Source organism: Micrasema longulum, unplaced genomic scaffold, assembly GCF_059751315.1.
Source record: "Micrasema longulum isolate JH-2025_06_02 unplaced genomic scaffold, ASM5975131v1 h1tg000765l, whole genome shotgun sequence".
Taxonomy (NCBI): Eukaryota; Metazoa; Arthropoda; class Insecta; order Trichoptera; family Brachycentridae; genus Micrasema; species Micrasema longulum.
In genome coordinates this window covers 104,213-131,166 of record NW_028277959.1, presented here as the reverse complement: position 1 = coordinate 131,166, position 26,954 = coordinate 104,213, and the positions used below count along the sequence as shown (strand labels likewise).

At 31.5% G+C, this 26,954-nt stretch overlaps 2 protein-coding genes across 4 annotated transcripts in view; one reads left to right on the top strand and one right to left on the bottom strand.

Moving 5' to 3' along the window:
• The first annotated feature begins 8,388 nt into the window (after positions 1 to 8,388).
• Fkbp14 (peptidyl-prolyl cis-trans isomerase Fkb14) lies at positions 8,389 to 13,594 on the top strand. The gene is made up of 3 exons (XM_088230439.1): positions 8,389 to 8,503; positions 11,016 to 11,203; positions 11,876 to 13,594. The coding sequence occupies exons 1-3, from the start codon at positions 8,389 to 8,391 to the stop codon at positions 12,059 to 12,061; spliced, it is 489 nt and encodes a 162-aa protein (XP_088086565.1). The 3' UTR covers positions 12,062 to 13,594.
• Positions 13,595 to 16,710: 3,116 nt separating this feature from the next.
• The window catches only part of LOC148279106 (ribose-phosphate pyrophosphokinase 2-like), a 43,291-nt gene continuing 33,047 nt past the window's right edge, over positions 16,711 to 26,954 (bottom strand). For all 3 annotated transcript variants that reach the window (XM_088230436.1, XM_088230438.1, XM_088230437.1), the window contains 2 exons: positions 22,427 to 22,561; positions 16,711 to 17,191 (listed from right to left, as the gene is read on the bottom strand). In XM_088230436.1, coding sequence (XP_088086562.1) covers positions 17,099 to 17,191; positions 22,427 to 22,561 — 228 coding nt within the window. In that variant the 3' untranslated portion in view covers positions 16,711 to 17,098. The remainder of the gene's footprint in view (positions 17,192 to 22,426; positions 22,562 to 26,954) is intronic.

Genomic DNA, 26,954 nt, shown 5'->3' with positions numbered 1-26,954 from the left:
CAATAAAATCAAACATCATTATTTATAAAAAATAATATTTAAAAATGTTGACAAACTTAAATTGCACATAAAATAAAAAAAGGGTTTTTAATTGTGACCAAAATAACTGAGCGTTTTAGGATTTTTATTAATTTCATATTAAAAATGTAATCACCTTATGACGAGTTTCTTTTTTCAGCCTTTTCCAGGTGGAACTTTGGAACTCAACTGAAGAATGAATTTAAAATGACAAATGACTAATTATATCACACTGTAACACCTTATGTTATATTAATGCATTCAATGGCTTGTTTCTCTTTTCCCCCCGAAAGACAAGAAACTAACGGTGGATAATAAACGTGTACTGGTTGATTCTTTCCTGTTGCTAGCAACATACTAAGTCCGTTTGTACTACAATATTTACCATTGTAATACCCACTAACTACCTTTTACGTTATTCATAATGTGACCATAACATGCCCCGTTTTAAATGGAATCGTTTAGTTTTTAGATATCCTATTGGTAAATTATCATTTTGTCCCCAAAAAGAAATAAAAAAACCTATTTTTCAAATATTTAATGTTTAATCTGAATAACTTATTTTTTCATTTGTCTCTTGGTATTTTTTACAATATGAGAACAAATTAATAGGATGGCACACAAAATGTTTTTGAATAGTTCAAACACTTTTACATTGATGATTAGAAACATATTATGTAAATGGTTTTTTTTCATGTCTGCCCGGCACTAATTCTACTAAAAAAAGGGTAATTTTTTTTACTAATAAGTTGTAAAAAAAACGCAGCTCTTAAAAAAATTACATTTTAAAAAATCCTGCCGAAAATTCTTATCTGAAATTTTTTATCTAGAAAAAAATTAGAACAAACCTAACAAATCTAATAATAAATTATTATTAAATGTCCCGTTTTGAAGTGAGCAATAGTCACGTTAATTATACATCACGTACAATACATACAAATCGTTGTCAACAAATTCGCGTCTGCAAGGAAAACAGTGTTGGTCAAAAAATATAATATTGAAAAAAAAATCTTAAAATTCTGTTAAAATTAAAACCATCGTTTTATTTAGTGAAAATATAAAACGTACTTTGACTAGGAAAAAATGTAAATCCTGCTTTCAGCTTAGTCTGTAGCTTAGGCTGTAGTCTGGTAGAACGAACGCAAAATTAGGAAATCATACGATTTTGCCATTTTAAAACGAATGCTTTTTTTAATCGCGCAATAATAAAAAAAAACATAAATTAGATAAAAACATTTTCTAAAGGTGTTTCTGTTAAAAAATACACTTAAAAGTTTTATGTAACTAAAATATAATTACTTTAAGACCGAAAGATTACGCCATTTCAAATTTAGACTAAACTTAGGTATCTGGAATTTCAATAAAGACTATGTATTGAACTAAAATTTGTTGTAATAATTCAAAGATAATAAATTTAACTTAGTAATGAACAATTTTTTTTTTGTTTTTGCAAAGAAATATATGCATTTTAAGTAACATACATTTTTGTGAAATTTTCATTTATTCCTACTTAAAATTATGCCTTCGGTAATACTTAAAAAAAAAAATATTGAAATACTTTAATTAAAACCTTTTTTTATTGAATTGTATTTCTTTATGAACGAGATAAGAGATTGAGTTAAAGAAATAACATTGAGTTAAAAATAAGAAACTATTTTTTTTAAAGAAAAGAAATTAGAAAATAAGAACATAGAAGAAGTTATAAAAAAAAACTAAAATTATTTACGTACACTAAAATAAAGATAAGACATTTGATTTAAGGAACATAGTTATAATTTTTTTTTATAATCATTTGCTCTATTATGATAAATATCAATACGATTTTTTTTCTATTTTGTTATAGAGTCTTAACGTTCTTGCTAGAGGGTTAAAATGTGCCATTTTGTTTGTAAAAATTGAAAGGTAAAAGGTATCAGGTATTTTAGACGCCTACGGGTTAACGTGCAATGACAAATTTTCAACACAAAACACTGAATCAACATTATTGTGAATTATATATCATACAAGTACATCGTATCTGTAATTCGTCTCCTAGTTTCTAACTTTTCAATTTTACCATACTTCAAGCGCTCTTCATACTATTAAGTATTCTACCTATATTACACTTAAATGACAAACGACGGCATTTTTTCTTTGCCGTTTCAATTATATTTTTATAAATCACATAATGAGGTGACCCAACAATACATCCGAATTCCAAATTGCTACGGACAAGACACAAACAAATTATTGATGCTGCTTTTTAAAATGGTTTGGATATTTGTGCATGAAGCCCAACATTTTTAAAGATTTCTCTTTAACAATATCGAAATGATTGGAAAAAGTTAAACGTGAGTCAAAAATAATTTCAAGGTCTCGGATTGTGCTTACTAAGTTGAAATTAATATTATTAATGCTATAAGTAAAACAGCTTTGAGTTATTTTTCTCGTAAACGTTATTTTATAGCATTTTTGAACATTTAGGTGCATATCATTCAGTTCACACCATTCACGGAATCAAGATATTTTTGAAGCTTTGCATGGTCAACAGTTGATTCAATTTTACGAAATATTTTTAAGTCATCGGTATAGAAAAAAAAATAACACTCTAACAGGGAGCCAAGGGAGTTTATCGGCATTGAAAAGAAAATTACACTCCAACAGGGAGCCAAGATCCAGGAGCCAAGGGAGTTTTACAATATACTAAATTAAGTTTTGCCTAGCACGTGGGTCTGCATATGATTAAGGCTTGATATATCTCTTTCGTTTTTTTGGTAAATTATTAAGACGTACTTTTAGTAATAAAAAAACTATAATATGATTATTTTTATGAATTATGAAAAATTGATTGTTAAACAGCATATCTCTGTTTTTTTAAATAACTGTCTTTTAAAAATGTTATTAAAATGTATTCTCCAACAAACGCCTCTTAATGTTCCTTCACGTAGACTCAGAAATAATGAAATTCTGTTCCTCGGGCATCATTAGACTATGGTTTCCAGGCATCTCTACCTAGAATTATCAAATTTGTTAGCGAGTATCAGGATCTGAATAATTTTGGTTGTAAACCAATAAATTTAAAAAAAATATGTATAATATTCAATAAATCATTTATATCTATAATCAACCTGGGCTAGTATTTTGAACGGTATAGCGCGCAAAGCGATCGCTTCGTTTGCGTGTATTTAGTGCGCAATACGCGTTAAAAATGCGTTCTCTACGCGCCATTTTACGTTCAGAATACCCCTCCTGGATCCCATAATGTGTTTCGAATATACTTATTTGTGTTTGCTTTTTCTTTTTATTGTTGCGTTTCTAGTTTTATGTTACTGTATATTATTGTTTACGTTGTAATACATGTTTAAAATGGACTTTGTCCGTAAAACTATTAATATAAAATTAACATAAAAAATATCTCGTCTTTTCCTTGATGTAACATGACGTTACAGAATCGTTTGCAGAGGGATTTTTTTGGCATAGTATTTGAAGAGTTAAATTTAAAGTTGTCTGCCGTCGAATAATGGCAGTATTCTGGACTTTCGAAGATCAGTTTTTTTTTTTTTTTTTACCGTTCATGTGGATTTTTGTACATTTCTATTATAAATAATAATGAATCAAACAGCTAAAATTTGAAAATAATAATGGGTATTTATTTATATACAGTGAGTCCGCCGGCAGATTTGAAATATTAAATCTTTTTTTCTCTGGTTATAGTAGAGGCAGTGGAGAGATAGGGATATCATTCGACGCGGGAGTGCTGCAGATTTCTTTTTAATTATGAGTCCGTGGACAGGGGCCCATTGGGGCTTTCGCGGTCGAGGCGTATTTCGCGAACAAGAATTCGACCAATGTGGCAAGGCAACGTTTTTATTCTATGTTCGATATCTGAAGATTAATTGATGGCCGTTGAACCAGGTTATATAAACGTGGGTGCAGAAGTTTTAAAGAACAGGATCACTCAAAAATGAACCTCGACCCGGACCTTCAACTTATGTTTTGAGTCTGAAAACGTAAACCGTGTGAGAGACAAAATTTTTCTTAATCTTTGCGAGAGAGCTTTTAAAAAGATTTTCTACGCCGACACGTTTGATCAACAATTTTTTTGGTAAGGAGGCACATTTTTGCATTGCGAAATACGTCAATAAACATAATATCTACCAGAAACCGGAAAGATGTGGCTAATGTGTTTTCGGTTACCAGGCAGACCCCTCGGACATCGGTAGTCGCTTTCATTTTGCAAATAATAATATAATATGTGAAAACAGTGCTTTATACTCGTATATTAAGTTATTTATTGTTTACCTTTTATTATGAACACTTGACTAACTTACTACTCTGCTAACGTTTATTTTTTTATTCGAATCATTGTCATAAACTATCAAATTACTTCAAACTAAAAATTCATAAATAGGGTTTAATAATTCCAACCATCCAGCTCTTATTTGTAAACGATTTGGAAAACATAATCAGAAAAACCAAAATTAAATTTTTAAATCATGTAAAAGGGGGCTAGGTTTTATAACGTCTATGCGTTCTGTAGCTGCAAGACATGATGTAATCTTGCTCCTATCTGTTATCTGTTATTAAATTAAGTTATAATTGGAAACGAGGAATTTAAATCCCAACCGTCAATGCGCTATGTAGCTGCAAGACGTGTTGGGATATTGTACAGCGCCCTTGTGGTGATTTTCTCGAAATAGCGCTACATAAATTATTCACAGTAATAATAATAATAATAATATATACTACTCAAGCTAGAAAAACCCCCAAGAAGTCCATTAAATGTCTCTCAATAGCCCGAAGACCGCTGTTTGGTGCGCTTATGTTATTGGACCACGTTTTTGTAATTGTGAAGCATTGACTTTAGAAGAATATTGCGCAATATCGGATAACTTTTTCATATCGGAGCTATAGCAGCATGATAGTCTCAACGTAACCCATGCTCTGTCATACACCGCTATAGCATTAATGACTAAGATGAGGAGATTTTTTCTGGAAAATTAATAAGTCACTTTGGTGGCAAAAACTGACTCCTATAGTAGGGCCAATTTAATAGGTCACATTTGATAATTCATCAAAATTCAACAATATAACCTTGTAAGGACGGTAATAAAATATTATTTATTTTTTCGAATTAAGAACTGCACAATTGGTTAACTTTTTTCAGTTACGATTATTATTGTAATAATAAGAAGGTAATTTTGCGATTTACTTTCACCGATAAACCATTCTAAACATAATAAACTTTTTCTGTTCCTAACGTTGTTACAATATTGCATCAGTGAATCCTTTTTCTTTTAAAACACTAGGGATGTTACCCAGAAAAATCGAATGTTGATAGTTTTATTAAATTATGTACTTATCTTATTTTGTTCCTTAAATTTACGATAGAAAATAATAATGGGACAGGGATTTGACTTTTGATTTTTAAAATAAAATTACAGTACCTATAAGTACCTTTTCATAGTAACTGAATTCAATTCACATATATTATGTTTGAAGTCCGAATCGATTCATTAACTTTAATCGATGTTTTAAGCAGGTCACCTCACAATGAGGCTAAAACCGACGAATGTCAAATGTGACCTATTAAATTGGCCCTACTATAAGGTCACTTAATTTTACCCCGCGTAGTTTTTTCTTATAAAACTATCTTAAATCTAGCATGTAAAGCAATTTTCTTTTAATAATAAGTACCCTGCAGGAAAATATCTTACAGATTGCCGCTAGCAGAACAGATCTCTGCGAGAGGGATTTCGTTAATATGAGGTCCCGATTGCAAGAGTGTTTGCGACAGCACGGGCAGCATCTGGGTCATGTTATTTTTAAAACATAAATCCGCATTTTTTTTATTACAAAAAAATAAAGTACATTTAACATATAATTATTGGAATTTTTATTAATTTTTTAATGTTGAATCTGCTAGCGGACATCCTGTATCTATATATTTATTCTAAATGTACGAATTTTGACTAGATTTTTCTTTTGACCATACCAGATAATGATGCATACCAGAACGTTAGCTTTAGTTAAGAGAAAATTAATCTAAGCGCTAGCTGTAACTTGCGGTCATGAATGACATTAGACTGGTTAGACAATTTACAATTTAGACAATTAAAATTTATTGTAACAGAGAGGGAAAACATTTTTGAAAAGCGGATACGGAAGTCTAGGCATTTACAGAGCTTATTGTCTATCAATGGCTGGTTTATGTAGCCACTTTTTGCTCTGCAAAACATTCACCATTCCCCTTATGTTTAGGCAAATAAAAGACATTATAAAATAAATTCAACGAAATAATGTAAACACAATATTTTTTCAGTCTATTTTGATTTTCCAGTTGACATTTGTTAAGCAAAATAACAATTTGAGACCCCACGGCAAAGACATGTTAACTACCACTGAAGTGATTTTGAGATACATATTGTTTCAATGTGAAACAGATTGGATTTTGTAGAAGTGTAGTGTATTTATCATAAAGGATTTGACTTGTACTTAACATTTTTAAATTATGAATTTGGATAAATCAGTTAAGAATTCATGAATTCAGTTTCGTCAAAAATCTTATTTAATCTTGCCATGGGGTCTTCAATGAGGAACTTCAGCCCTACGGGAAATTGGATACAAAAAATATTTTCTTGGGCGGTAAAAATTAGAGCATTCAATTGTAATGCAAAGTTTCTTGAAAATGTACGAAAAAAATATTAAAAGTATTTTAATAAAAACGCACTAGTTTAAACGACGTCACTGGTTCATATGAATGAACCAGTAATATGAGAGCGATGAAGGATATTTGGTTTGCTTACTGTAAACTAGCCAATCGGGAGAACTGACAGAGAAGAACCTCTGACGTCACACGCGGAGTTATTTCAGGAACATAAAAAAATATTATTTGCTTTCAAAACCACTGAACTTCCTCATTGCTATTACCGGATTCCAAATACCGAATTTCGGCAGTGGACGAAACCTTCTTACTTTTCACATCCATATAATACTGACGTTAATCTATTCTAATTTTACTTTTGTCCATTCTACGTAGACTATAATATTTAACACAACTTATATCATTTTCCATTATATTCATATTATCAAATTCATCGTTCCCTTTCGGGTATAGGGCACTGCATTGGCATACTTATCGCAGCGTATCTTGATATTTTTTTTCTTAAATGCAGATAAAATTATCAGTTTTACGCTTCAGGTACCAGTCCGGGGACTGTGAAATATTCTGTCGTGAAAATACCCCTTTGAATAAATATTCTATATCAACCATGTCGGGAATCGAACTAGAAATCTCTTGCTTGGCAGGCAAACGCGCTGACCGTTACACCACGAGGCTGACAAAATTAACGAATTAGTTAAATGTAAAATTCGAGTTGATTTGTGGACAAGTATTTTTGGAATCGTCAAATCACCCAATCCTCCAATTCTTTTGCTATCTTCCCATTTGTGTGCTATTGCACAAAATTGATTTATATTTATTGCCAACTTGTGTAAATTTTAAACCTTATCAATAACAAACCTTAATACTTCAATACTCGAGCATATAATATTTATTAACGTTTCTGTGTATTGCTGGGCCAAATGAAATCGTTTAAAGTTATATTCTCGAAACCCGCGGGATTTGATTCTCGCCATAAATTTAGATTCTCGGGGGAGAGAGTATCGGATAAATATCATAAAATAAACAACGTCCAACCATAACAGTTTTTCCCAACTCTGGTTAACTCGCAGTTTCGATTTTACGACCAACTATAAATTGCATTTACACTTTTTTCCTTACAATATCTACGTAATATGTATGTAGACTTGTAAACTTGTCAAAGATTTTTTTTAAAGTGAATATAAAAGAGCTGTGTTTATTCGGGAGACAAGAGTTTTTGACTCGATGGCTATCAGATAAAAATCCTGCCTACCACGTTTGAGGTCCCGAGTTCGATTCCTGGCAGGGTTTCGTGAAATATTTGTTTCTACCTTCCATTTTACAAAATTAATCTAGAAAATATAATGAAATCGCAATGACAATGCAGTGCCTTATAGACCACTGGGTTTGGATAAGGAAATTATGACGGGGAAGATGAATAAAAATGCCCTTATAATTAAAGTTATACAGTGTCTTTATGTAATAAATGTAATGATAAGCTTAAGAAGAAGCTTAAATTTAGAATACAATCAGTATCAAACCAAATTTTTCAGTAAAGCAATATGAATCTAAAACCTAAATCACAAAGTTTTGTAGACTGTTTATTGATTTTACAAATGCTGTTGAATATTCATTTGCAAACGAAATGAAAAGCAGGAGTTCTAGGCGCGAGCCTTGCGGTACGCCGATTTCTCATTATTGAATCCCATATGATTTTACCATCTACATTTATCCTTTTCAAATGAATAATGGTTTATTGCTTTGTTATTTACAGTTACGACCGCGATCAACCTTTCACCTTCCAGCTTGGAGTTGGACAAGTCATCAAGGGATGGGACCTGGGATTATTGGACATGTGTGTTGGTAAGATAAATAATGATTTTATTTTGTTAACTTCATCATATTGGCTTTTTTTAGATAGTAGTAATGCGGCTGATTCGAATGAACTAAATTTGATTACACGAATAATAAACTACCTACGGACCAAAATTGAAAATGAAATGCTCAAATTGAAAGGTGTGGGCTTATTAAAACTTCTAGCTGGACCTTTTCTTGAAAATCTGATAAAAAATAAATTTGAAAATATTTTGGTTTATCAATATATTACAACAGAGATGAAGAAAATTTTAAATAAGGGAATAAAGAAGTCTAAGCATTTACAGGGATTACGATCTGTCAATGACTATTAAAGTGGCCACTTTACACACTGTGTAACATTCACTATTCTGACTAAACCAGTCTGTGACGGGTCATAAGCCCTGTAAATGCCTAGACTAATTTTAGATTTACCTTTTTAGAATTGTACCTTTTTGTTTTTCCATATAAACCTCGCTTCCCCTGCACTCATTCATTTTCTTATTCACTCGGGTTACTTGTTTTAGGGCAAACATTTGCGTTGTTTGCATACACTGTTTTTTCATACAAACCTCACTTTCCCTAAATTATTATATGGTTATGAAGATTAATGACAATGTCTGAACTTTTTTGTGTGTGTGAAACCGATAGGAAGACCCACCGTCTTTAAAACGGTTTTAAGTAATTTCATAATTTTAATAAAGATTTTTTGAAATATTAATTTGAATATATAAACGCCCTCGTATTGATATATTTGTTAATGAATAATTTTACCTTAAAATCAGTTAAACCGGTTCTCAAGTCGGCATAAACCCACCTATTTCAATAATCGTAACAAAATACGTTGTTTATCATTTATTCACCTTCTTTGCGCGCTGCATACTATGTTGATATATACGAGTATATACATATTTGATCTCGTGACTTAGAATCGACCTTCGAATATTCGAATCGATACTTAAGAAACGGAATTGCTCCAGTGTTCCCTTCCTATGTGCGCTTTTTTACTGTGCCGGATAAATACAAAAGTTCAATTTTACCGGCTATGCAATGTCGCATGGATCAGCGTTGCACGCGTGAAACGGCCTACTCGGGTCTCGTGGCCTTTTGCGGTGTTTTAAAAAAAACAATCTTCTTGAGTCCCGAAGTGAGTTTTGTAACTCCCGGAAATGTACATTGTCATTGTTTTTTATTACACACTTGCGGACCCGACAGACGTTGTCCTGCTCGAACGTTGGCTTGCCTGCTATTTATTACCTTGGGAAAAGACATTTCATTGATAGTAGGTATCCAGGTACTTGTTTGTGATTAAATTACAAAACTAAAAATTGTTAATATTCAAATAATATTGAATTTAAGTAGGTACCGAGGTACTTGTTTATGGTTGAATTCCAAAACATAAAATAAATATTTTTTCAAATATGGCATTTTTTTGCAAACGTCAAACTCCGGTCGTCTCACCAACAAAGGGGTGTACTTATGTAGGAATACGATTTTTTTAAATGTATTAAATTTAATATTATTTTAGTGTTACTAAAAATCCAATAAAAAGGAATAAATGGGTAGAAATCATAAGGAATTTAAGGAAGAATCTGATTGAGATCCACAAAAAACGAATGCTGTTTGTAAACATTCAAAAACAAACTTTTTTAAACACAAAAAAACAACATCTTACCATTTTTTGTAAATACATTCTCCTCGAACGCAACCCTGGTAGATCGATGAATAAAACATTTATGCTCCTTACTTCTGTTTTACATATTAGATTGAAGATTTTAATATCTACGAACACGCACAGCGCAAAGATCTATATTTCTCTGAACACCGCACGTAAATCGGTTAAGCCGTCTAGGAGGAGTACGGTGACATCACACGTACAGAGGAATTATATACATAAATATATGATTTACTTATAAATAAATGAAAAGAAATCGCTTGTATAGTACAATTTGAACGCCTCATTTTAAGTCAATGACGCATTTGGCTATCATATAAGAAATACCAGGTTTGACTCTTGGCAAAGTCGAAATTATATGTATTTTTTATAGTTCTTAGATTTACACGACCCTTTTTAAAACTGTCTTTTTTTTATTATTATCATACCATGTGTTGTTTACCCCTCTGGCTGACGCTTCTTAGAGCATTGCAGCGTCCATACTTTAGGTCCACGTCAGCCCAGATGATGGTTGCTGCAATATTTTCCAAAACGTTGACAAACATGACAAAAGACACTTGATGTTAACTAGTAAAGCAGGATTATTATTACTTATATCACGTGAAAAACACATCAATTATCGCTGTAATTATGCTATCCATTATAATATGTTTAGGCGTAAAAAAATGTATTTTATATATGTACGTCAATTCGATAAACTAATCAGTGAAACAAATGGTTTTAAATGAATAAATTTTAAAAAGAGAATTCCCACAATTGAACCCTTGGTTATCTATTCTAAGAGAACAAAAAAACAAATCTTGTCAAGTGGATTGATTTATTTTCTTGAATGTTTGTCATTTTCAGGCGAGAAAAGAAAGCTGGTGATCCCTCCATCCCTTGGCTATGGTGACCGAGGAGCTGGTAACGTCATTCCTGGAGGAGCCACTCTTCATTTCGAGGTAGAACTTATCAACATGGGGGACTCACCACCCACAACTAATGTCTTCAAAGAAATCGATGCAGACAAAGATAACATGCTGTCACGCGAAGAGGTATAGTGTTCTTGTGGACTTTTTAAATAATATAATTATTGACACCTCAACAGAGAAGGAAAACCCCGATGAGAAGGGAATATAGAAGCGTAGATATTTACAGGGACCGCTTCTTAGCTGGTTTAAGTGAATACTTTACACGCCGTGTGATAATCACAACTCTGCCTATGCTTGCCGTTTATATTTCTTCATTATCTTATTTAAATAGACGCCATATCCTCCGATTAAGAAGCGAGCGTGGATTATATGTATTTATAAAATGTCAATTATTTTAATTGGACCCTTCTTAGCCGCCCACTTAATTCCTTTGGGTACAAAAAGAGAAAATGCAACTATGCTGGTCCCATCAAGAGCTTTGAAATAAAACTATCGTTAAATAAAAAGTAACAAAATAAGAACTTGAAACTCGTTAACTTCTTCTCCTCTTCGTAGTGCTATTCTACGGTGGTATGATCTGCAACTTTAATTTTATCCGCAGCCGTCTTAAATAAAAATTTGGGGCTACAGTGGGACCTCAATTTTATTTTGAAAATTCACAATGAGAATTATCTGAGGCATAGGTACATGTACGTAGAAGCTAAATAAGTGAAGCTTACTTAAAGCGAGTAAGCATTTAAATTTATTGCAAAATTGTCACATAGAACCTGATGACGTTTTCCGTTTTTGTTTTAGGTAAGCGAGTATCTGAAGAAACAAATGGTAGCAGCTGATGGCGGAGAGCCCCAGAGCGACGATATCAAGAGCATGCTGGAGGATCATGACAAGTTGGTGGAGGAAATCTTCCAACACGAAGACAAAGACAAGAATGGCTTCATCAGCCACTCAGAGTTCTCTGGCCCTAAACACGACGAATTGTAAAGAAATTGAAACCTTTCGCCTGCTACTCGTATGTGGAAGTCCTTTAACGAGAGCTCCTGATGGAACAAGGAAGTCAAAAATAGAATTACTTATATAAAGGTTCATTTAAGTTACATATATGAAAAGAACAAAGGTTAACGCGTCTTCTTAATTAAGCTCGGAAAAAACAAACGAAAGAAGGGCGATTCGATCGGATCACTGTTTTTATTTCATATTATTATTACTCATCGATATTTCCTCCAAATGAAAATAATAATTTATTTTATTATAATTATTGCCTTACCTGCACATACTGGTTATTGGGGCACTACGTTGGTACTCCAAATGCAGCATATTACGATCATTTGATTCGTGAAGTCAAAATATCTCACGTCCCACGTCCCACGTCCCAGTCCAGTGGCCATCTAATATTAGTGTAAACCACACTTATAATAAACGTTTTATGACAGCTTTGCCAGGAATCGAACTCGGGACCTCAAGCACGGCAGGCAAAATGACCAACCTCTACTCAACAATTTCTTATTTATCCGGACACGAGGAAAACAATATCAGAAAAACATTTTTTTATATTATTAATTAGATATTGTGTGAACGAAAAGGATTTTATTTGTAGAGATCCCATGACGTTTTTGTGAGGTATTGATAGCTCGGCGATTTTACCTTATCTATTATTTCTGCTCATCTTTTTATAACTGTCAAGTTATATTTGGTAACACTGGTAAAATGCACTAGCTACCTACTTTTCACGACAAATTATATTTTTGACTGCATATTGACTGTCTTCTCTAATAACTTTCTTCACCTTTCATACTACGGTTTCAGTTGCAACTGATGCATACTAAGCAAAGAAGGTTTGGTAAAATCACTAAAGCTAAATAGGCGATCAAATACATAAACGATGTAAGTGTAAAATAAGTACTTAAGTCAATTTTCATCAATTATCCTTCATTCATAATAATTCATATATATTTATGTATTTTTACAAGTTAAATTTATTTATAAGAAAACAAGTTTATTTATTATAAAGTTATGCAAATAAAAATCAATTTGAATTACCGATTTCACAAGTTTGCAAAAATGTAATTAAAAAATATCAATTCATTTTAGTGTGTATAAAATAAACATTCCATGATTCCACTTCGTTGTTTTTTAAATAATATATAATGAATTTACTTATTTATGTAAATTTTACAAAAAAACTAATAATACAGCTTAGACTCTGAATCGAAGATTATTAAATAAACGCAGTAAAGCTATAAATAAAACGATTGGAAATATACTTCTTACTCAATGAAGTAAGAATAAACATTTGAGAAGGTACTCTTTAAACAAAATGTGTTTTTTATTTATTGTTAAACTGATTATTGGATGAATTAAATAATCAGTTTATTAATGGAATTTAGGATGCAACACAATTAAAAATAATGTAAAAATTAATCTGTTAGAATTTATTTCTTTGTTATCTGAAGTTTTATTTGTATGTAAATGTTTTTTAATATTATTATTTTTTAAATAAATATTTTTGGTAAATAGTTTTAGTTATTATTTTTTATCCCAATGCGTCCCGATAAAAGCTCCGGATTTTCCATTCATATTTATAAAAAAATAATTTTATTACAATTTTGATAGTAAAATATGAAAGTCTAGGCATTTACAGGTAGTATGACATGTCATTGGCAGGGTTAAAAGAAAATTTAGTGGTCGCGGGTGACGTTTCATTACTTTTTCTTCGTATGTAATGTTTAAAGTTGCTTGGACCTAGCAGCAGCCCTGCCTGTTGGTTAATGTACTATGTTTTATAAATAACGTGGGCATGATCATTTCGTTTGCCATGTTATTATATTCTAGTTTCCTCAGCAACTATGATATTTGATTGCTTAAATATAACATCATTTGCAAAACATCCGGAGCGTTAATTATTTTAACGTTTTCTTTATTCTCCTTTCATCTCTGCTACCCTGAGACAATAATTTGTTAATAATCTTATCTGCTATTCTGATATATATTTTTTTTAAATAAAAATTATAAGTCGAGGTTCGATTTTGTATATGATTTAATCCTAGCCTCCTCTGTTACTCTGCTATTTACATATGTTACCTTCACAATTTTCTGTCGAGCATTCTGGGGCAGCTTGTTAATTGTTTCTACATTTTGATATTCTCCTCTCCTCTCTTCTTTGTTTACCTTGTGCATCCAGTCCCCTCTGTTACCCTTATATAGAAGCCCGTAGGGCCAATTAAATAAGGCCAAGAGGACAGGTTCATTAAGGCCGACTAAATGAGTGCCGAAGGGACGAATTTACCAGCATGCAACAGTCGGCGACAATTGGCTGTTATTATTTAAAATAACAGTCTTCACTTTTATTTTTACCGATATTTTTCCGTAGACATGAAATATTTCTGTAAATTTTGTGTGGTTATTATTTTTAGCATTATTTTGAGTGACAGACTAATCTTTATTACATAAAAATTACTCCAAACAACAAACATAAATTGTGAGGCCCAAAAGGACGATATTTCTAGGTGCCCAAAATTCTAATCATCTGAGGCCCCTAGTGCCGATAAAACTAGGCCTGGAGGGCCTTTTACATGAGGCCCGAAGTGCCTAATTCTTCAGCATGTAACAGTCGGCGATAGTCAACTGTTGACTTCTAGTCTATAATAATATTATTATTTTATTTAATGCAGGCCCTGTTATTATCCACAATGGTGACACGTATTAAAATGGTCCATTTTTTGTGTAAATTCTTCCAGTATTAGCTTTAATGGATTGATTCTGCGACTCATTACTTTCTCCGAAATTTAAAGTTGTGCCACGATTATGAACGCCATCTTCATCTGTACATATCGAGACGGTAGACTTAACTTCTTTACTATCTCTATCTACCTCGGTATGTTCTACCAACTTGTCATCTCGACGTCATATGAACGAATCCAACCAATGAATGACCCGGAAAAAATAATTCCCGTTCCTTAATGCATTAAATTAAAAATAGTTCTCATTTATATTTTAAATAGGCTTCTGTGGTAAAAAGTGCCTACTTCAAAGCGATTATGAACTCCAATAAATCCCAACCCAAGCAAAAAATGCTCGCTTGTACATTATTTTTATATGACTTTTGACAATTACCAAGACGATTAGTTTAACAATCGTCTGTGTTTATCTACCGAGCGTCTCGTTTAATGTCTCGATATGTATACTCAGGAAGGTAAAACATATGGAAAAAATATAATAACTGAATGATTTTTTATAGTGGCAACATTTTGACACCTAGGTGCTCTTGAATGTTAATAGGGCAGAATTTGGACACAAAATACGCACATCTAGGCGTTCGTTTTCAAAACTGACAGTTATTTCGGGATTCAATTCGACTTCGAAAATTTACGCATTTCTCTCTCATATTATCAATAGGCTTTTAAGAAAAAAAGTGCCAAACTCAGAACGATTAAAAATTTAAATAAATCGTAATTATTAGAAAAATTGCTCAGTGGGATATTTTTTTGGTCACTTTTAATGCGTAGATATGCGTATCGAGGCGTACTATACCCGTCGGTATAAACCAATGTACTTACATCAAAACTTCAAGGTAGGGGGTCGGTAGTGTATCTTCGTAAGCGCCCGAGAGAATTTATCTTCAACTGGTAAGTTAAGAGATAGCAATAGACAATAACTCAAAAAGTTTGAAAGCAATTAAAATCTTCTACCATAACTATTAACGATTTTTAGTGATAAGTCATTTTATTATTTTGTGTACCTACCGGTGTTCTCTGTTCAGCGTCTTATGTAATAGAAATATTATCTCTCACCTGATAATATTTATAACTTATTGAAAAAACTTAATTAATTTAGATTAATATTTATACTTTGAATAAGTAATGTAATTTTATTGCATTAATTATTACTTTTATATATCTTTTTTTACATTGCGAAAACGAAAAAAGTATCCTAAATAATGAGTCTTTTATTATTATTATTATGGATAACTTATAAAGCGCCATTTTCAGAATACCTCATGAGTGTTGTACAAAGTGATTCTGTCTACCAAGGAATGCCCAGTTAAATTGGCAAATTGCAACATAACAAAATTTTGTTCGTTACGTAAAATCGCATCTTTAGAGTTGAATATTTTCTTATGTTCTTACATTATAAATGCTACATAATAAATTATTATTTAGGTACATGACTTTAACTTATTTTACTTAAAAGTATTACAACAGTTATGAAGAACATTTAATAGAAGGTAATATAGAAATCTAGGCATCTACAGGGCTTATGACCTGTCAATGGCTGGTTTAAGTGGCCACTTTACACACTAGTATGTAGATGAAATAATTTAATTAGATGAATCTCACCCGCATAAATAAATTTTTCAGCTCTTTAACTTCACAAACATCAACAGATAAAAGAATTAAAGGAATATAGATGTTCATATGGGCAGAGTGGTGAATGTTACACAGAGTGGGATTTGAATCACGGATCTCTGAGCCGTGAGTCCGAGACACTAGCCACGGGACCACAACCCGATTAAAAAGAAAAAAAATATTTGTTTATTTAACGTTTGTTTTTTTTATTTATTTTATGTTTTTATACAGAATGTTATCTGGCAAAGGTCAGTTTTTTCTCTAAAACCCAACAAAAGAAACACAATATTTAAAAAGATGAGTATTTTATTAAGTAGTAAAAAAATATTTAATTCATGTTATCACTATGTTAATCCTAGATTAAGGTTATAATATAATTTGACGCAATTGAAAAGGCAAAAAAGGGCCTAAAGTAAAAAACGCAGTTCATCGACGATATGATAAAAAAATATATACTTAAAAATTATCTTCTCTCTTGAATAATTTACACTTTTTCTTGACAGCATTTTAAATTTTCGCCGACGCAATAACAAAAATAGAAAGTATGTTTTTTTAACTCTCTTTTCTGTCTCTTGCTTGTCTCTTGCAGCTCAACATTCAAAGTTCCGCCGACAGTGTAATTATACGCATTGAGACCATATTTGTTTTTGAAGATAATGTATACTCAGCGGTTACTTTAATATGGCACGTTTTGGAAAAGGTAAGAAACTGACTCTCCGTTGTGTGTTCGGCGAACTGCTTCGGCGAACATCATTGATACATCAATAGTCTGCAATTAAAATAAATAAAATAAATCAGTTCTCAATTCTCTCGGTGAAAAACTTCGATACATATTAAGTAAATACTCAATTAAATAATCCAACTAAAAAAATATTTGCAAGTACGTTGATTTATGAAATGAGAATTTGTAAATTTTTTTGTTCGTGCTGTCGAATGGTCGACTCATGTATTAAATTTAGTAAATTTAAACATACTGAAGAAAGAAGTATTTCCCAGGAATATATTATTATTCTTTAAAAAGACACGATTATTGAAAGACTGACTGACTACTGACTATCCTAAGAACAAAAAAGTCAACGCTTGGGAAATCTTTACTTAATAAATTAATTTCATTTAAAAAAATAAAATATTCGTAATAAAGTGCATGTGTTAATACTCCAAGAATAGTAAATAAAACCACGTTTATTTGTAGGAAATACTCGTTTTCATTTTTGTAGAAAATATATGAAGTTAAAAAAGGAAAACCTTACTATATTAACAAATAAATTTTGCAAAACATCTTTAAGATGACACGTAAAAAGAAAAAAAAAAAAAAAAACAATTAATTAATTTGAAAATGTATTTTTTATGTCTTATTTGACGAATAAAATATGTAATTAAACACCTCGCAAAATTGCTTGATCACTAATAACTGTAGTTAATAAAACAATATTTGTATTTATATTTACAGTAAGAAAAACATTAAAATATGCATCAATTAAAAAATAAGATACTTGAAACGGGCTAAAGAAATCAAGAACCCATGTCATAAATTGACCAATATCTGTTGTGCGACAGGTGGCAAAATAATAAACATTAAAATAAATCCAAACATAAAAACAAAACTACACCTTTATGACTTTTTAAGCTAAATAATTTACTTTTAAAAAACTACAACCGATATCCTAAATCTAATTTAATCTCTAGCGCTACTTATAGGTACGTAAAAAAACTAAAAAAGCACATTAAAAAATAAAAATAATAATTCAAGTTATCCCTTTTTTACTTAATGTATTTACATGTTAAACTGAATTAAAATTTTAAGTAAAAAAAAGGTACGTAAATTATTAAATTTGTAACACAAAACTTTGCGAGATAATTTTATTGCTTATTTATTTATTTTAAAGAAACAAACAGTCGACAATCAAATAAAAACATTTTTAAAAAATACGGTTTAAAGACAGACCAGCGAAGTTTTTAATAAGAATCATACATATTATTAAATTGTGTTACAAAAAAGGGTGTGTTTATGTGTATTTGTATGAGAGTAAGTGTAGATGTGTGTTTATGTGTATTAGTGTGGGAGTAAGTGTTCAGGTGTCTGTAAGTATAAGCATCATTAAATAGTAAGTGAGATCGTATCGTAGCCAGAAATAATAAGTCTTAATTTATTTTTAAATAAATTAAGGGGCATGTAAAATATATCAATAGATGAAAAAAAAGCATTATAGTAAAAGCAAGAACGATAGAAGAAAGAGTGCTGTGCATAGTTAGTGCTACAGACTGGCAGATGGAATAAATACTTATTTCTTGTCACGCAAAAGGGGACATTAAGATTAATTTCGGAGAGTAGGCTAAAAGAGTCTACTTTATTATTAAGTAATTCATATACATAGCATAATTCAGATACAGTGCGTCTATTTTCAAGGAAAAAAAATCCATTTTGTTTGGCGGATTGGCTTTATTGGTACAAAGCGTTTTATTGTTTTTATAATCTAAGTATTTTAAAAATTTTCGTTGAACATTTTCAATCCTTTTTATGTTTGTTATGTATTGTGGGCTCAAATCAACGGATCTAAACTCAAAATTACTGCGTACAAAAGTGTTGTATAAAGTTTTTAATGTATTTGCTTTTTTAAAGGGTTTGGAAATTCTTAAAATGAAGCCCAGCATTTGGTATGATTCAATGATGTTCGAACGTTCAGAAACCCTTTCCAAAAAAATCGGTAACGCGCGAAAATTAATGATGAAAAAAATATTTTCGAGTAGGTAAGTCTATAAGAATCTTGGCAGCATCCCTTTGGCCGAAATTTGGAAGACTTACACTCTTGAGGCAAACATTAATTCTTCATGCGTTCTTTTTTTCAGCCGCAAATATATTTTGAGCCGTTTTCACTGCTCGGGTGCCTCAAAAAATTTATTTGGCTGTCGCCTAAGTGTAGCTGTTGATAGTCTTTGTAAAACAAATGACGACTATTTTTGCATGCTCCGTTCGTTACACCAAACATTGAAAAGTTCTGTTCTAGAAGCTGAAATTTTTTGAAAGAAATTTCAAAAAAATAAACCGCAAGACCTCGTAATTTCATTTAGATTTTTTACAAACCTTATATATTTATCTATAAATTATATAAAACTCGCCGCGGACGTGGGCGAACGAAGTCTATTTAAAATAGACAATTAAAAATAAACAGGGTCGGAGAACACACATATCAGTGACACAGAGAGCCATGGAAAGGAGAATGCTGGGTATTTTGTTGAGAGACAGAAAAACCAATTCATGGATTAGAGCGAGAACAAAGATCACCGATGTGGTCCATAGAGCTGCCAACCAGAAATAGAGCTGGGCTGGTCATATAGCCAAAATCACAGACTCTAAAAGGACCAAAAAAGTTCTGGAATGGCGACCCAGAATGGGTAGAAGAAGTGTCGACAGGCCTCAGACAAGGTGGTCTGATGACATAAGACGAGTTGCAGGAAGTGGTTGGATGCGGTTGGCTCAGGATAGGGAAATATGGAGACTAAAGGGGGAGGCCTATGTTCAACATTGGACAAGTGACGGCTGATGATAATGATGATGATGAGGGTCGGAGAACTCGAGCTTTCGAAAATTAATTAGACATATTACGCACCGCAAGCAAACACCAAATATGAAAAAAGTAAACCTAGGTTTAAAATATTCGCACAAACAAAATAAACACAATGTTAATAACTTAAAAAAAGATACGATGCTTGCAAATACACGAACAGATTACGTGATTAAACGTATGTAAATTCATCATTTCAACTAGAGATGAAAATAATTGACTAAATTTACTAATCAAATGATTAGTAATTGAATGAATGAAATAATCGAATGAATCATTCGAATGAATCATTCATTACCGGTATACCATAGACAATAGACACAGAAATTTATTCAAAGACAAACTCCGTTTTTCGGGAGAAATATCCATGCTTTGGGAATGCTAGGTACTTTTTTTCCTTTATAAGAAAGAGCCTTCTACCAAAATGTGATAACATCGGCCAAAAACAAGTTACATAGATTTAAAAATTTAAATTTAAAAAACACAAATAGAAAGGATTAACAATATAAACACTTGCAAAAAACGATATCTACATTGTATGAAAACTTCAAGTTAGTTGCATTCTAGAATATTTTCAAATATTTTAAATTTTTATTTTACTTTAACTAATAATATTATATGAAAAACAGAAGTCACGTTCTAATACGGATTTTATTTCTGGAAAGCCGGGACGTGAATACGAAAAAAGTCGTGTGTTTATTGTAAGTAACCCTAATAAAACAGTAATACAAAAAAACAATTTTTTAAAACAAATTAATACTGATTTCAAACAAACAAATGGGAAAACGTACACATGGTTAAAAAATTTAAAAATACCACCCGTATTTCGGATTTAAAGAGCAACAATTTATAAACCTACATAGGTAGGTACGTCAGTTCGTTTTTTTTAAACTATGACAATAATAATGTAAACCATGATCCTTACTTTAAGGTATTTAGAAATATTTACATTACTTGACATAACCTAATATTTATCTGCCAAACAAAGGATGAAAATTAAAATATTTTTGTTACAAATTTATTGTTTAGGTCACGCATGTAAAATTACAATCAGCTGTTATTGTGTTGATATTTCAGATCGGATGGATTTGATGTCAATTTTATTATTATTAAGTACACAAATAGACTAGCAGCAGACCCATAAACAAACGTCACTTTATTTTATTGTTATGTTTATTGTTGAATGATGCACTTTATTAAGTAATATTCATTTGTATTTTACCTGTGCTGACAAAACTACAAAAAAACAAAAGCATTTTATATAAACCATCACATAAGTCTGCCAGATCCCAGTGCCCATTACGTCATAACAAATTAGTTGGCGATGAAAGTAGTCGGCATAAAGCTCGCCCATTGGTGTATTTGTAGTCGAATGAATTTTACGCACGCCTATTGGTTTATTTGCATTCGAGTGAATTCATTAGTTTGGAAATTACTCATTCATTCGATAGTCGGCGTAAAGCTCGCCCATTGGTCTATTTGTAGTCGAATGAATTTTACGCACGCCTATTGGTCTATTTGCATTCGAGTGAATTCATTCGACTACATTACTGCATTCGGGCTTTCATTCGACTGCATTTAGTAATTCAATGTAGTCGACTACTTTCATTCGACTACTTTCATTCGACTACTTTCATCGCTAATTTCAACATGCTCATGTTCAACGAGTCTTCAGTAATTATCCTAAACACTTTTACATTATCCATGAATGTTTATTAGCTAAATGATCATTTAGAAACTTATTATATTAGGATTTTTGAAATTTATGATACCTATTTAATAGACTTTTTAGCATCTGACTAAACTTTATCGATTCAAAATTAATCTTGACAGAGAAATATAATATTCATAAGTAAAAATAATGTTAATTAGGAATAATAACCGCCATGTCAGAGGTCATTTATTCAAATTAAACACTACCTCCTTCACGTTCAACCCCAGGAAAAACCTCTTGACGAACCGAATTGTGAAGCAATGGAAAAGCCTTCCCGGGAAAGTGATTGGGCTTTCAAAAGCCGCATAGACGAACACAAATGTTTTCTATTGTATTATTAAATGTTACGTGTATTATTTTTCCATAGATTTATATTTTATGTGTTTATTTAAAACGCGGTGCATTACATATATGTACATATTATACACGCATCCGCTGATTGCTACTAGCGTGTAAAATAATGATAATTAAATTCTTAAATTCTGGACGCCCACTGCTTACAGTTCTTCGTTTACTAAGGAAGGCGCAGTGGAGTAAGAATTTGACTGAAATGCTGTTTTTGGGCAGGAAATGCTTATGCTCCAGCTAAGGAAAGGACATGCGACAATGATGATTATTTTCATTGTAATTTTTTGTTCAGATGACTTTTCGGACATTGCAATGCCCGCCTAACTTATTGGAATAAAATATGTATAAAAATGATTACACATTTTTCTAGATTTTTTACCTGTATTTTGGGACACCCTTTAATATGGTCCTCTTGGGGAATCGTGTTAGCCACTACTACAGCTTCAAACGGAGCAGCATTAATCCGCGCGAGAGCTGGTCCAGAGAAAATACCATGAGTTAGTATTGCGTATACCTGGAAATGTTAATCATAAATAAAACATTTAAAAATAAATCTTAACATTTCATTATCACTAATACATTAAAAATATTGGGGAATACTCAGCATATTGCTATTAAAACTAACTGGTCCGAAACGTATAAAAAAAAAGTATTTTTATGCGTTTCCTAGTTAATAGGTGAGAATCTCGCTCTATATGTGTTATCTCTTTTGCTACACAAAAATCAAATAATCTAACAATTTAAAATAAAAATTCAAACATAGGCAGAATGATGAATGTAAATATCATAAATAATCTAAAACAGATATGGTAAAAAATATAAAACATTTATTTCTCACATCCAATTTCGTAGCAAATATGTATTTAATGTCCTTCAAATCGTTTTATCCGCGATAAAATTGTTAATTTTCTTTTTCTTTTCAATTTGCTTTTCCCCCCGGCTTCACTCGCATGGAATTAAAAAAAGCAATTAATTAGTTTTTTCTTTTATTGATAAGAATTTTTTGTTGAAATGATATATTTTTTCGTTTTGATACGAGTATAAACAAATTAGAATAAATGATAAATTAAAAAAAAGAAAAGATAAAAAAGAAATGATCTTTAATAATTATACCGTGACGTGTGAGACATATTCCCCATAAAAAAAAATTCAACGTCTATTAATTATTGTGCAACATATATTTATAATACATTACTATCAATAACATATTATATACATTGAAAAAATACATTTATTTTTAAAAAAAATATTTACGCAATATTCTTAATATTAAGGTCCTGATAAATTGTAAGCATAAAACTCGTCAGCTGGTTTTTATAGTATATTGCGTCGATTGTTTTATACTTAAGCTACATAATAGTTTTAAAAAACATAAAATTTTACACCATTTTTAATAATTAAGTATATTATCACAAATTAATGTTACTACATGTTGTTTGATAATGAGAAAGTTCAGTGCTATGGGAATTTGGACATGGAAAATATATTCTTACATGGGCATGTGGTGAAAATTAAAGCATTTAATTGTACGGCGAAGCTTCTTGAAGATGTATAAAAATACAAATATAAATGAACTTCTTTGAAACGTCACAGGTTTACGTGAACATATATGAACAATAACCAATCAATTATAGCGTAGTTATGATTTTCGACGCTAAGCGTGTTTTGACGGGTGCAAAATTATACATTTAAATATCAGGTAAACCCACCAACTCGAATTTGTGACTTCGCGGGCGGTGTACTTTCAAAATTACATAACTCAAAAAATCAAAGCGATGATTGAAAGCGAATTGAGGCTGTCAGCGCAAAAGTGGCCTAACCCTCAATTTTTCATATCCTGACTACCTACTACAAATGATTTAAAACGAGCTAAAATTTAATGCAAAAACGGCCTATCCTTATTTATTTTATTTTATTTTATTTACTAAGGATATCAACAGTAATACATGTTAAAACAAATATTACAAATAAAATATACAGAAAATAAAACCAATTACAGATATCCACAGAAATACATTAAATACTCGTACAATACATACATGTGAGAGTTTTTGTGTGAGTGTAAGTGTGTGAGATGGTGGGTGAGTGGGTGTAATAATGGAATGAGGGTGGACATGTGTGTAAATATCATTGCACAAGTGTCAAACATATAAAAATATATAAAATATTAATAATTAGAGATAAAAAGAAGATTAAATTATAGAAAATCAGCATATGAGAAAAAAGTGTGATTTAAAACGCGCATTTTAAATGTTAATACAAAGGGATCGATAAGGGGAAAGTTCAAATTATATTCGCGAACAAAACGTACAAAAGTTAAGAGTTCTGGGCATAGTTCGTTCGAACTGCTGGCACATGAAATAGAGAGCTCGGTGTGTGACGGGTGTGGTAGCCAGGGACATTTAATGATAACTCCGACATAAGAGCCGAACTATCAAGGCGTCCACTAACTATGTCATGAAGGACCCCCATGTCTAATAGAAGACGGCGATTTTCTAAACTAAGCAAGTGGTGCTTTTTGCAGAAAGACATATATTTGAGATCGGTATTCCCGCATCTTCAGTTAAGATGTCTAAGAAATGTCCATTGAATTTTATCGAACCTTTCTTTATGTGAGACATATTGTCGAAACCAAACAGAAGAAGCATACTCGAGCAAACTGCGAACATAAGAAAAGTAGACCATTTTAATACACGTAATATCTTTAAATACCGGACATGTACGAAGTACAAAACCAAGATTTCTATGGGCACGGGTCGGTATGTCATTGAAGTGATTCTCTGAATGTAAGTTTGTTATCAAGAATAACACCCAGATCGCGTACGGTATCAACTCTCTGAACAGGGTGGTTTTCTAATATGTATTGATATTAGATGGGATGTCGACCGAGCGAAAAAGAAATAAGCAAACACTTTGATACATTGACGTAAATACGATTTTTCAAATAATATTCTGTCAAACGGTTTAGATCATCTCGAAGTTCATGACAGTCAAAGGGATTCTTAATTTTGAGGTGTATTTTTTTATCATCTGCGTACATTAAAAACTTTGCGTTCATAAATACAACAGAAATATCATAGAGATACGCGTTGAAAACAATGGTCCCAAGTGCGATCCCTGAGGTACTCCAGAGGAAATATCAGTAAACTCAGATCTAAAACCCCCAAAAACAACAACTTGGCTTCTATTGCTGAGATAAGATGAGATCCATCTGTGAACGTCACCTTTTACACCCAGGTTTAAAATTTTTCTCATAAGAATTATGTGATGCACTCGGTCGAAAGCTATTTCAAAGTATGTGTAGATTACATCAACCTTGCCTACCTCCCCTTCAGTAGTTTCAATTTTATGTATTAAACTACCGTCATCACAATATGGCGGTGCAAGATTTTCTACGGAATATGAAGTGCAAGGTTCGCTGAAGACCGAACTGAAGAAATCATTGAATCCTCGACAAATAGACTGACCACTGTTAAATTTCTAATCTTTACACTCGAAGGATTTAGGGAGAGCAGAGCCACCTCGACGTTCTTTTATATATGATCAGAGTTGTTTGGGGTTGGATTTGATGTTATTTTGTAAAGATACAACATATTTTTGAAAACAATATTCCTGAAGTAATTTTTGTCGATGACGCAACAGAGCAAACTCGTCGTAATGTCCTTGTTAAACAACGATAACTGAAATAAGGATAGGCCGGTTTTGCATTAAATTTTAACACGTTTTAAATAATTTGTTGTAGGTAGTCAGGATATGAAAAATTGAGGATTAGGCCACTTTTGCGCTGAAGACTTCAATTATATTTTTTTTGGTTGAATAAAAAAAAACCTCTTGACCTCTTGGTTTTATTATATACAAATTTGCATATTTTCTAAAGTACTTTTTGAATACGCGTCAATCACATATATAGGTAGAACACACAAGCGTATGTTTGTTTTACTGTTTAATGCAAATTTTATCTTTAACCTTTCCAGATTAGGTTAAGTTAAAGTGAAAATATTATTTCTATCTAGACAGCAAAATATTATCGATTAAACTACATCGAATATTATCTATAGTTTCAAACTGATATTGAATTTTCAACAGAAATATAAAAAAAACGAAATAACACTCTTTTACATTTTAGAGTTGTCATTATTTTACTCTCCCTGGATGAGCACTCAAGGGTCCGTATTTTCATGGGAAGTTAAAATTTAACTTCATTTTTATCTACAAAGTAATATTAAATTTTCTTTGTGAAATATAGGATATGTTTAATTTTGTCATTCTAAAAAAGTTTAATTACAGGTTAGGGACGAAGGTGCATTGAATTTTCGTACAAATATACAAATTTTCGTACATAAGTATCGATGTTAGTTTATACCGTCTCGATATGTACCGATAAAGATAGCATTCATAATCTCGGCAATGGAGCTGGTGCAAGACTGATCATCTTACCTTAATGATAAAATTAATAATGGTTTATTAACAAAAATAGCAGTTAAAATATCTACTACATACACAGTTAGGTAATAAATTTCTCTGGATCATGTCTAGTCTGCCTAACTAGGTACGACCTGTTTTAAGGCAGATATTTTTATGCAAAATAAACAATAATATTACCACCTACTAGTTAATTAACCATACAGTTATACAATATTAATTTATACCATTTATTATGTAAGAGTGTTTTTGAGTAAATTATCCGATTTTTCTTGACCTAAACCCAGTAACCAATTTTTTACAAATTTATTAAATTGAATCCGGGTCATGGTTTTGCAATGTTTGGATAGCATATTTATTATTTTGAGGCCCAGAAATCTAAAATTTCTTGGCCCAAATTCAGAGTTTGTGGTAGACCCCATGACCCATCTTCTAGTTTGACTTCTGGTAGTGTAAGAATGTTCCTTTTGGGATTTGATAGAAAA